The sequence below is a fragment of the Malurus melanocephalus genome, unplaced genomic scaffold (genome assembly GCF_030028575.1).
Source record: "Malurus melanocephalus ecotype Western Australia unplaced genomic scaffold, MMel_1.1 scaffold_0, whole genome shotgun sequence".
NCBI lineage: Eukaryota > Metazoa > Chordata > Aves > Passeriformes > Maluridae > Malurus > Malurus melanocephalus.
Genome location: NW_026623232.1, coordinates 2855260 through 2868223, shown reverse-complemented (window position 1 = coordinate 2868223; position 12964 = coordinate 2855260). Strand labels below are relative to the sequence as shown.

At 39.6% G+C, this 12964-nt stretch overlaps 2 protein-coding genes across 4 annotated transcripts in view; both read left to right on the top strand.

Annotated features, from left to right (window-relative positions):
• Window positions 1–5234, top strand: part of SNX6 (sorting nexin 6) — a 29710-nt gene extending 24476 nt beyond the window's left edge. For both annotated transcript variants that reach the window (XM_057364171.1, XM_057364241.1), the window contains one exon: window positions 3415–5234. In XM_057364171.1, coding sequence (XP_057220154.1) covers window positions 3415–3468 — 54 coding nt within the window. In that variant the 3' untranslated portion in view covers window positions 3469–5234. The remainder of the gene's footprint in view (window positions 1–3414) is intronic.
• A 220-nt stretch (window positions 5235–5454) lies between these two features.
• Window positions 5455–12631, top strand: EAPP (E2F associated phosphoprotein). Of its 2 annotated transcripts, none has more exons than XM_057364458.1 (6): window positions 5455–5586; window positions 6075–6256; window positions 6907–6993; window positions 7322–7445; window positions 8274–8393; window positions 9752–12631. In XM_057364458.1, the coding sequence occupies exons 1-6, from the start codon at window positions 5513–5515 to the stop codon at window positions 10014–10016; spliced, it is 852 nt and encodes a 283-aa protein (XP_057220441.1). In that variant the 5' UTR covers window positions 5455–5512; the 3' UTR covers window positions 10017–12631. The 2 variants fall into 2 exon arrangements, with proteins under 2 accessions (XP_057220441.1, XP_057220356.1); XM_057364373.1 differs by having other exon boundaries at window positions 5456–5586; window positions 6895–6993.
• The last annotated feature ends 333 nt before the right edge of the window (window positions 12632–12964 follow it).

Genomic DNA, 12964 nt, shown 5'->3' with positions numbered 1-12964 from the left:
ATGATGATGCATGACTCTTCCTTTCCCTTATGTTGGCACAATTATGTGTGCAGCTGCATAGTAAGAAGGAGCTTAAAGTTGCTCTGGGTTTTCCTAAGCTTTACTTCATCTTGTTTTCACAACATCCCTTGTATCAAACACACACAGTTTTGGCTGGGAGGGTCTGGCAAATAAAAGAGAGCTGCCTTCGTAGCAGCAGATGTACCCTAGACTTATTTAGAATAGCTGCCAAACTGAAGCTTTAGATTGTTATTAGTTGCTGACCTACACTAAACATATTGATGTTTCTTTTCCTATGGCCATTCTGACTGATTATTCATTCCCCTAGCTAGTGCTTATCTTCTGTTTTGCTAGCTCTGTGTTTCTTCATGACTTCATACACCTGTAGCTTAATTAAGACCTGAATGAGTGWTTGGCCATTTGGTGCAAAAGCTGCATTTGATGTACTGCTGAGAGTTTTAAATGATTGGATTTTGAGATATTCCTGCATTGGACTTCATATTCAAGAAGGGAGGTTTGATAGCTGGTGAAACTGCTAATGTTATAATCATATACTTAGAGCATTCATAGCCTTGGCTGTAATTTTAGAGTCTTTTGTCATATGAATTGTAACTGAGTAAGGTAGCCACTTTCTTCATGTAAATAAACAGAAACATATTTTCCCACACATATTAATATATACACTCTTGCTTCTATGGATTTTTTGGAAAAAGAATTTCTTATGTTACTAGCAACAGATGTCTGTTTGGAACTGGCAGGAGAAGGAAGTAAGCAAAATGCAGTGCTAAGGGATTTGATGAAGTGTTTTGTCAGTAATTCTTTCTTTCCTGAAAAGGATGTTTCTGTCACTGTGGTTTTGCCAATAATTTTAATAGCTACAGCTTAGGAGTCTGAGCTGGCAAGAAACACTTTTCTGAATCTGAAGGTATTGGACATTCTCAAGCTGCACTGATGTAAGTTAAGCATGTCAGATGGTGCAGCCACAAAGAGTAATGGCTCACAGCCTCTCCTATCCTTGATTTATTATAATTTAAAAACGGTTGTTCTTGTGAACTTTGTAAATTCAATCTAATGAAAGTGCATAATGTGCCTATTTGGAAAATTTTAGTAGCCTGTCTGGCTGCGTCTGAAATGACTGAGGTGTAAAGGATGTTGTGATGCTTTAACCTCAGCTGGCAACTGAAAATCAGAAAAGTGTGAAAACYTGTGGGTTGACTTAAAGACARTTTAACAGGGAAAACAAAAGCYGTGCACACAAACAAAGCTAAATGAGGGCTTTATTCAGTGCTTCACATGGGCRGGCAGGTGTTCAGCCATGTCCAGGACAGCAGGGCCCCATCATGTGCAATGGTGACTTGGGAAGACAGCACTCTGAATGCCCCCATCTTCCTTCTTATTTCCGCYACCTCATATACTGAGCAGGATGTCATATGGTCTGGAATATCCCTTTGGTCACTTGGGGTCAGCTGTCCTGGCTGTCTCCTCCCAACTCCCATGCACCCCCAGCCACTTTTCCAGTGTGCCAGCACAAGAAGCAGAAAAGGCAGAGTAAGAACTGCTTGGCAGTAATGATGTCATCTCTACATTATCAACACCATTTTCAGCACAGAGCCAAAACACATCCCCATATTAGCCACTGAGAAGAAAATTAACTCTACCCCAGCCAAAACCAGCACAGATGTCTTGGTAACTTCTTTTTTTAAAAGAGTTCTACATAATACTCTGTAAATTACATATATATTTCATGCTTCTGTAATAAGATTACTKTCACACTTTAGTTATAGGTAACAGGTGCAATCCACAAGTATACTTCAGATTGAAGTATTCCATTTGAAGACTGAAGACTTCAGACTGAAGTATTCCTTTCAATTCATTAGTTCATTACAGTCAATAATCAGCTTTTCAGTAACGGAGACCTTAGATTTATGGATGCTGTACACGACAAAGATGGGCCACCAAGTCCCTATCCATCTTGCTTATATAGAACTTGTTCATGTCACAGAATTACAAGCATTCTAAAAAATAGCTTGTCACTGTTCTCTGCCAGTATAGACATAAAAAGACAAAAAGGCTATTGAAGCTGTAACTGAAATTGCTGCCTTCTGGAAAAGACTGTGAAGGATTTAGTAGGCGTAATTGGGAATCTACTTACAAGCCTTTAAATCAGTTAATTGCTTAATCTGGATTATAAGAACCTGAATGGGTCATAGAATTACGATTTCTTACCTTTTGGGGCTGAGGGATGCCCTGCTTATCTATCACAGGTGACTTGGAATGCTTTTTACTGAAAAAGTAGTTAGAAATTCTTTATTAGTTCTGTGGACTGTTTGTGAAAGGCATGCAAATCACAGCTGCTTACATGCTTTTGTGTGTCTGAGGTTTTCTTTATATTTCTTTTTGATCCAAATATTTTTTTAGAAGTTTGTTCCATGTTCATAACTGGGCATTCAGACTGCTTTGTTCCTGCATTTTATCTGAACCTGATAAGAATTACTCTTAACACTGTTAACAGCCTAACATTTTGTTCTTGTAGAGAAATTTCAGATTTGGGAACAAATCCAGTACAGTTATTTTGTAGTGAATAGCTGTTAGTCTAAAGTGATGTAAGCATAAATGAGTGCACATATGAATATTTGGTTGTTTAGTGTTTTCTTCCTTGCAAGGTAAATTCTAGCTTGTCARTCACATTTGTTTAATTCACAAGGGTGTCAGTTCTGTAAATTCATTCAGATACCTGAAAATTAGTCTGTATATTTTTATGGTAGAATCAGTATGCTTTAAATAAAATTAAAAACTGTATTTGGAAAGAAGGGCAGAGCTTGGCTTAGAGTTGAGTTAATGTTCTGATAATCACAACTCAACTTTGATGGCTAAATCACCTGACTAAGCATGTAAATCAGTTTGCTGTCTGTCTAACAAGGCCTGTCCTTGAACAAAGCTGTAAGTTAGGATGGCTGCTCTAAGTGAGGAGATCCTGAGTGCTATGGATTGTTTAATATTTGCTGATGAATACAGTATTCAGTGTAACATATGAATACTTATGCTTTGGGAATCTCATTCTAGAGATGGAGTAATAGTACTGCTATATAAAAAGTTTAAAACTTTGCAACTGTGAATTTCATTGCTGAGAAAGTGCTGCAGTGAATAGTTTTTGTGGCCAGACAAGACCTCTAGGAAGAAGCATGAAAGGGTATTAAGTGCATGTTTTTRAATCTCAAATTGGATCTGTTTATTTCCATGACACAATATTCCTACATTCAAAAAAACTCCTTTAATATAAAAGTTACACATATTTTCCCCCTAAGTTTAAAACCTGTCTATTGTTGAGTGGTGTCATTGCTATTTTAAAAACATTGTTCTGTCACAAGCATAAAAGAAGGAAGAGAAATGTGATCTTTTTCTTTATTTTTACAGGGTAACTTACAGCTTCTGCAGAGCTGCCTGGCAGTGCTAAATGGTGACACATAAGCTACGTTCCATCCTCCCACTAACAAGGGCTGCCCTTCTCTGGATTTTGTTTCCATGACTTTAAATAGGCATTTACAGTTCCCTGGAGAAAACATTCAACAAAGGGCACAATCGCAAGCTTCTTCTTTCAAAAGAATTAAACACCTGAAAGTAGCTCCAGACTATATGAACAGCATACTTGTTATACATACATATTCATGTTTATTTAATCATTATATGCTTTCATTGTTCAGAAACCAAATGCTCGGGTTTTGTGAAAATAGCCAATATAATAATGTTCATGTTATGAATACTATGATACGGCTGCAATCCTATTTACCTTTGTAAGTAATTTCTGAAGTTCACCATTTGAAGCACATTGTTCAAATGGCCTAAATATTACCATTAGATATTTGAATATTGTTACTATAATGACATTGTATACACTGTCTTAGTTTTTTTTCCATGTACTTATATCAAAAAACTTATCTTTTTTTCAATTGTGAACATTTCTTAGAAATTTTGGAGAACTTTGTGTAACCTTTATAACTATGATTTAAAAAGAAAAGCAGATGCATTAGTATGTTTGCCTTAACTTGTAGACTAATCCAATTATTGTAAAATAAACCATGAAATCAGTGATTTTTCTAAAATTATGCAGACACTGTATCATCTATAAGCTTAATATTTTCTAGTAAATTAGATTAATTTGGTTTTTTCCCTATTCATCATGTGAAAAACATTGACTAAGTGTTGGATTGGTTTGACACTACTCACCCAGTACTTTTTCACTTGCATTCTCAGGTTTTATCTGTTTGTCTGTGACTTTTCTATTCAGTGTACTTAAATTGTTTTGAGCTTGGCGGCTGACTCTGTATTTCTTTGGCAGAAATACGTTTGAGAGAACTTCCTGGGTTTCTTCCCAGAAAGGGGAAATACAATAGCAGAAGGGAGTTCAGAAGGTGCATGAAATGTCAATGAAAAGTAATACTGCCCCACTGTGATACAGATAAGACATTTTCCTTCAGGAAAAACGTGAAGATATCCCCTATAAAAGAATGTGTGAAAAGAATCTCATTCTGCTAACTGGACTTAAGACTTAGACCTATGAATCCAGTATTTTTAGTTGTATTGATTGGTCTTTCTTACTTGAACCATGAACCTTTTCCACGAGGTGCTGTTATGTTGTGTAATTTCAGAATGTCATGAAATTAGGTTTTACTTGATGAATTGCTCTTCACAGGGGGATTACTGCTTTGTAAGGATTTGTAGGCCTTCAGTAAAGCAGTGAATGGGTGGGTGAATGGTACGCTTGGAAATGCAGATCAGTGTAAGTCAATGTCTCTGTGATTACAGATGCTCTGTACTGCCTCACACAGTTGTGTGGTTCTGTTTTTCTCAAATAGGGTGAATTGCACAGTGTAGTATACTTAACCTGCAGCCTTGCACATACAAACACTGCAAAGGCAGAGGAGTTTGCATTGTGCGTTGATTCTTGTAGTCATCACCTCAGGCTTCTGTGACCAGTGCCCAATGGCTCTTGGCAATTCACCTACTACAGAGTATTCCCAGCAATGCCTACTACACTAATACTGTGCTGTTCATCTTCTTAATGTAACAGGTATAATTCCTAAGGAACTCGTCTATAAATAGACTATAAGGGACAAAGATGACAATGTATATACAGATAACAATATTGTAAATATTTTAAGTAGGATGTGGGAACAGTTTTTAGATTAGTCCTCGCTGTTGAGTGTTACTAGCTCATTAAATTTTTTCCAAGCCTCTTGGTATTGGGTGTGTCTCTTAAAGCTCTAACCCTGGCTCGGTAACTCTGGAAAAAAAAAAAAAAGTGCTTACAACCCGAGGACTCGCAACTGCAAGTAGAGGAAAGGGAAAAGCCTTTCCGGAGCGCCTGCCCGGTGCTCGGTGCGGCGCGGCCCTGGGCCTTGGCGGCGGGGGCGCCGTTTCCCGGCGGGGCGGGGGCGCGGCCGGCGGAAGCTGCCGGGGCTCCCGGAAGGGGCCGGGCCGGGCCTGGCTGCCACAGCGAGCGAGCAGCGGCGCCATGAGCCGCCTGCGGGAGGAGGACGATCCCTACGTGGTGGAGGAACCCAGCGATGAGGAGCGAGCGCTCAGCAGGTGCCTGCAGCTGCCGGCCGCGGGGTGGGCTCGGGCCGGTGGCGGCGGGCCCCGGTCCCCGCCTGGCGTCTCCTGGCCCTGGAGCCGGAGCGACCCTGGCGGCGCCAAGCCGTGAGTGCCGGGGCTCTCGCCCGGCCCTGGGTGCCGCCCCGGGCTGCCCGCGCAGTGCAGGAGGATCGGCCCCGCATCAGCCGTGGCGATTTCCTTGACACCGGCGTGYTTGTATTTCTGACAGCACAGCTCCCTGCGCGGAGTGAGAGCTGCGGGGCCATCGTGGCAGGCCGCACGCAGTCGGCTAAAGCTGCTTTGCCTTTAAACCACAGTTTTAAAAGCATTAAGCTAATAAAGTGTTTTAATATGTACATTGCCCATAAGCATGAGTGTTTCCCAGTGCACCCACCCAGTTCAGATGCTTGTTCTCTAACTGACTATGTCCGTGTTTTAGGCTGTTTGTAATGATTGGGTGAGTAACACTTAAATGTTTGTAGCTCAGAGGATGAGGTGGATGTGCTCCTACATGGCACTCCTGACCAGAAGCGGAAGCTGATACGGGAGTGCCTGACTGGGGAGAGCGAGTCTTCCAGTGATGATGAGTTCCAAAAAGAGATGGAAGCAGAACTGAACACCACCATGAAGACCATGGAAGGCAGATGGAARTCACCAGAAATGGGTAAATCACACTGAACGTCAGTTTGCATATGAAATCATGATTTATGTTTAAGTGGCCAGATTGTCTTTAGGCTTTAGCTGTGCAGTTAAGGACATGTAGCAATATTTACACCACCACATCAATACAGCACAGAATAAGAATTTTGGTGCAGAGTGGCTGTGACTGCTTGGCAGTTCATCTAGGTATTTTTTTAACTTCTGTGGCCCTGAAATTTTGGGGGACTTTTTTTAGTGAATTTTGTTGTAATCAAACTTGGTGAAACAATGTGCCACACCTGTATTTCTTTCACATGACTAAAGATGTCTTGTATKTATTACGTAGGGCAGAGACAGGCATATTTGATGGGGTGTCCTCTGTGTCTAAAGGGAGTGTTAGGGGCAACTTCCCTTCAGACTATACCTGAGGTTCAYCTTTGAGGGAGAGGGAGCAGCTTTGCTCTGAGAATGCCTGTAAATGAAATAATACAAGTGATGTGAATAATAAGGGTGTGGAAATAAATTGGGAGAGCTGTTACTTAAAATACACAGGTAGAACAGACCAYTCTAGACAGAGTAACTTGAAAGTGAAGGTTTGTTCTGGGCTATATACTTGCTTTCCTTTAAGTGGGGTTTTGTTATCACTTCTGATTTCACCTGTAGGTACTTCCTCAGGTGCTGGGCTGACTGGACCTGCCAGCACTTCAAAATACTATGATGACATTTACTTTGATTCTGATTCAGAGGATGAAGATAAAACAGGTAAATGACAAAAACAAGAGGACTGCATCTTTATAGCACTGCTCACTCTCAGATCCTGTAAAATCCTCTTGGGAGGTCATGGGGCTATTCTTGAAAGCAGTCTTTTTGAGGGGAATTACYGGCCTGTATCATCTCAGTGTAGTTCCTGCAATTTTGTGACATATCCCAGTGTAATGCTTTGCAGTCATGCATTTGGAGAAGAGATGAGACAGACCTTTTAAGTTTCAGTTTAGATTTATTGCAAGGATGGAAAATGAAAATTGGAAATMGCGTATGTTGATAATTTATGTCTGRTGSATGCAACACACTCTTGCTCTAATTTTTCCAGATACCCAGGATGTTCGGAAAAACAGAAAACATCAGCAGCGTCGCATTCTCTCCAATGATGAGCTGCTCTATGACCCAGAACAAGACAATAGAGACCAAGAGTGGGTAGACTCACAGAGGAGAGGGTAAGCAACCATAAATATTTGAATTACAAGATGCTTGATATCAACTGAAAATTTTAAATGCAAATGGTAAATGTAGAGAAAAAGCCAGTGCTGTCAAGTGCATGCAATGAAACTATTTTTTATGTATAACTTATAGCATAGGAAACTTAAAAGCCTGTAAAATATTTAAGGTGTATGTAATGGAAGTTGACTCTTTAAAACTACACAAAACTTTAAAAWTTTTTAAATCAAGATTTCCAAATGSTGTAAGCCAGTTTCTTCATAGATCTCATCTAAACAACCATGCTGTGAATTAAAATGTTGCAATATAATTTGATTGCTGATATCAGTGTCTGTTCCTGATATTTGTTGTATTTGTACTTTTGGAAAACTTTGAATTTAGCAAGCCACAAAATGTTCAGAGAAAACAGGTACAATACAAAGCAGCTTTAATGGGGTTTTTTTTGAAGGTTGAAGTAGAATAATGGTTGTTGCAGCAGAAGTAAAATTCGTCACATGAATCTGTTGAATAAGATAATGTATGTTGCCTGCAGGGATTGCATTTGAGATACCTGCCTTGTCAGAGCACAGGATTATTAGGCACAAATTCTCATGCCAGATATATTTGTCTCACCAAAGGAAAATACTCTGTAAATGAAAAATACTGATATTTGTTTTCCCCCACCATATTTGTTTATGTTCTTTGAGTTAATGAAAAATATGTCCAGAAGGAGTCAAGTATTAATTGATGTATTTTAATGCAAAATAGGTTTGACAGTTGAAATGATATGACCAACAGCAAGGGCACGTAATTTCACTTTCTCTCTCTCCTTTCTCTCGAATTGGTAGGTACCGTAACCAGAGAAGAACGCCGCAGCAGCGGCAGGCAAAACCTGCAGCTGTTCCAAATAGTGATGCTGTTCTGAATTGCCCTGCTTGCATGACAACATTATGCTTGGACTGCCAGAGGTAACAACAGTGAACAATAAGGGGTCTTTTTTTTCAGTCAGTATGAATCAGATTTAGTGTTGGATGCTGGTTWGTAAGAATGATGATCAGTTTCACCTCTGCAGTGGGGAAATGTGGAAGAATAGGGTGGAACTTTAGCACAGCGGAGAAGGTAAATTTTTCAAAAAATAATCATGGAGGCTCAACAGCCATTTCAGGTATATTGGGTTTTTTTGAGAGACCTATSTATGTATATGTGTTAGCTTGATGTTCAGAGGCATAAAATTATCCCAGATTATTTTTGTCTAAAAGTGCCTTGTTAAAAGAAGGATTAAGCAAAATCAAGATATTGTATTCTTACTTGGTTTGGGTCTTAGCAGTTACATTTTAATGTGCCAGGAAGGTATTTGGATGAGAATCCACTGTTTTGCCAATCCTCAGTATCTGAGTGTATTGCAGGCCTAGTTAGTGCTTATAACTAGTGCGAAGGAAAAACTCTAGAASTGGGAGTAAATGAGAAAGAAATCATCTGAAATGAGGAATAAACTACCTGTCATTTATTGAGTATTTTTGGTGACTGAGGATGAAATTCCACAGCAGCCTAAAATCGTCTAAATACTGGTCTTCGCTTTGCTGGCTCTGGTACTTCTTGGCCCTGTTCTATAGTTAAGTATTTCAGTTTGTTAAGCTGACAGAAAACTCTATGRTCTTTCCTGGGTTTAATCAACTAAAATAGCTCAGCACAGTGTCATACAAGCAGTAAACCAGCAGATTTTGAGATTGGACTTCTGCAGCCCCAGTTATGTTGGTTTAGGCTGCTGTAAAATTGCAGCCCAAGAGACATTGTGTTAAATTGAACTAGAGCACTGAATTTTGCTACATACTCCAGATATACAGTTCTTAAGAATGATGACAGCAGAAAATTTGTTCCGTGTTTTGTCATAGACATGCTTCTTCCAGTGTGATGTGTCCGTGATGTTATTTATGAATAGGGAATTTCAGACTTGCAACATATTTTCAGTTGTCGGTGCCAGTAGCTGAGTCATTTGTACTCACAGGTTCCTGATCTTTTGCCCGTTACTAGCTATATGAACCAATGCATAATTCTGCAGTACCAGTACCATTGTCGTCCGGGGTGCTTCTTTCAGTAACATCCAGCATTTTTTAAAGTCTTAAAAGCACAACAGATGGCTGCAATTCCTTGTTTTTATTATTTTGAGTAGTTGTGACTTCTGTTTATAAAACTCATATTTATTTGGCTTTCAGCCCTTTGGCATGGTGCTTTTTATCTTTAATCTCATTTTCAGTGATGATAACASATTTCTTGGAAGCAGAGTTGTATGAATGGTATGAATTGCATTTTCTCCTGTTCTCCATAGACATGAATCTTACAAAACACAGTACAGAGCAATGTTTGTGATGAACTGCACTGTTAACAAAGAGGAAATACTGAAATACAGAAAGAAGGTGAAGAGAAGAAGTAAGAAAATGAAGCAGAGCAAAGAAATTGGCTCTACAGAATCAAATCAAGAAGAAGAAGAGGTATATCACCCAGTATTATGTACTGAATGCTCAACAGAAGTAGCAGTAATAGATAAAGATGAAGTTTTTCACTTCTTCAATGTTCTGGCCAGCCACTCTTAATGTGCAAATGCAGGGGGAAAAAATCCTGCACTGTTTTAAGAGTGTGGGAAGTGTTAGGAATGCAGGCACGCTAGCCTTTTTAAAATGTGGTCTTRTAAATGTACATTTTCATCTGAGAACTGTATAATGGTTGGACTTTTTGCCAAGTTTATAAAAGGCATACAGTTAACTGCGTGTATTTGAGAGCAGTACTCTTTCCCATCATCAGGCGGTTACATAATTGGGGATTAAAAATGTTGTAAATACCATGTAAAATCTGTATATTATGATTATTGCCTGTATATATACTATATTCATTATTTCAGTGTGTATTAGGACTGCTTCTTGGAATAAATACTTTATAGTTACTGATTTTCCATAGCTGCATTGGTTACATTTATAGCATGGGATTAAACAACTCTCAGTCTGAGATGTTTGATGTCCGTAGGCTGTTGTTCTTGGTGGATTTGCACACATGTAGGTCTGTGTTGCTTCTTCCCRGCTGGCAACAAAGCCATACAGCTGCTTGCTCACTCCTCTCCACCCCCTCCCTTAGTGGGGAGAAAAATCTGGACCTGCAGACCCGTGGAGAGAGGAGCCCACACTAGAGCAGGTGTCCTGGTAGAACTTGTGAGACTGCAGCAGACCTACGCTTGGAGCTGGCYGTGCCTGAAGGACTGCACTTCGTCAAAAAATGACCCACATAGGAGATGTGTGGGAAGAAATGTTGCGTGTGGGATGGACTTRTGTTAGAGAAGTTTGTGGAGTGCTGTCTCCTGTGRGAGATACCCAACACTGGAGCGGGGGAGAGACTTCTCCCTGAGCAGTGGCAGGAACAACATGTGATGAACTGACTCTAATCCCCATTCCCTGTCTCCCTGCACTGCTGTTGAGGGAGGAAGTAGAGCTCCAGAAGGAGGGAGTGGGGGGAAATGTTTTTAAGATTTACTATATGTCTCATTATTGTGCTTTCATTTTATTAGTGATAAATCACTAACATCCCCAAGTTAATACCAATCAGTTGATATCCCCAAGTTSAGTGTTTTGATTGTATTTGGTGAGTGAGCTCTCCCAGTCCTTCACTCATGAACCTTTCACTGTCTTTTCTCTCCCGCATCTGTTTACACAGGGGAGTGATAGAGCAGCTTTGGGGGGTGCCTGGTGTCCACCCACCACAACAACACAACTGCTCATCACCTGCTGACCARTAGCCAGCTTGTCCCTGAACAGCAATCATTTACCTTCCAGGGATCTCCCCCAGTTTATATACTGGGCATAATATTCTACGGTATGGAATATCCCTTCAGCCAATTTGGTCACTTGTCCTGCCCATGCTCCTTCCCAATTTTTTGTGGACCTCTGGCAGAGCACAAGACAATGAAAAGTCCTTGACTTATCCCAAGTACCACTTAGTGTTTTGCCAGTGGGTAGGGTGAGGGACACACCAATTTACGGGACAGTATAATTTATTACAATGCAAAACTGAAAATAATCACAAAAGGGTAAGATAAGCAATGCACCTAATCTTTACTACAAAAGAATGCTTGTAGTGATTAACAAAGATGCATCAACAGTTAACCTAATCCTTGACCATCATYGATATCTTTAAAACATCAACTGTGGGGGAAAGCTGCCACAGTAAAGGATTGGAGAACTTCCCCCACTAACTGGGAACTCCAGCAGTGTGTCCACCTTGCCGGCCATGAGGCTCCCCTGACTTTGCTGTGACAGTAGCCTAGATTTTACACTGTTTAAACAATGAAGCTGACATAATTTCTAATTTCATTCTTCTGTTGGCTTTCCCTTAAAGCCTCAATGAGGAACCAAGGGAGTTGTCTTTGATCCTATACCCCCTAATAAGGCCAGATGTGGCCTTACCCAGTTTCTAGATATGGAAAGGTAAATRCATGTTTTGCCAATAAATGAACACATAACAATACKTTGTAAATTCCAGCATTTGGTTGAAATGTTCATCTAGAGGTCAGCTTTGTCTCAGGGCCTGTTGTTCAGGCCTTAGCACTTCACATACCAACAACCAAAGCATCAGTGTGTTCATGAGAACATTGTCATACTAAATCCAAGCTATTGGCACAAATATGAACTATCCCAGCCAAAACCAGGACACTGAAAAAGAAGGAATGGTCATGATATAGGGATTTTTGGTTCACTGAGATCTCAAAAAAAAGGAAACTTTATACAGAGTGAGAATGAGCTTTTATTGGTTTTATGGGTATTACTGTTCTGCCACTGATCATGTAAATCAGCATATTAATGCYGAGTAGTACAGCTAAATGTTGTATATGTCAATATCTATATGAAGAAAGTACTGGAATTTATTGTCCTTTTTCCTTATGATTATACATTTTAAGAAGAAATCTTTAGACAGATCTATTACCATAGAACTAGTTTGTATGCTTTTGCTGTTTYAGTACATTTACAGCTTCTTTATTGAAGTGCAGAGTTTCTGCTACTGGTATTTATGTCTGTGAAGCCATTGCATTGTTAATACTGGATCATTCCCTGTCTTCTTCCAGGCATACACCCAAGAGGCTAACTCCTACTTTTTATTAGTAATTAGCATTTCTTTATAGCCTGATATTTTTTAACTCAACTTTGAACAAGRGTCTGTCAGAAAAAAAAWTYYYMWYYTTKKKGGTTTTTTTTTTTTYCTCGTAGTACTAGGAATAATTTTGTCATATGTGCTTTGAGGAATTGTCAGAAATATTTAAACTTAGGAGGTAGGAACCTGAATAACATCTTTTGTGCCTTGGATTATAATAAAACCTTGTGACTCTTTGGTTACATTTTGTAGTCTCTGGTGTGGTATTTTACTAATATACACACACCCATTCTGTTACATGAGATAAGGAATAAACTGTTTCTTCTGTCAGGATTACATAAGAAAAACATTGAATTACTATTTTCAAATCAACCTCAAACCTTTCAAATTAACCTCTGCTTGATGAAGT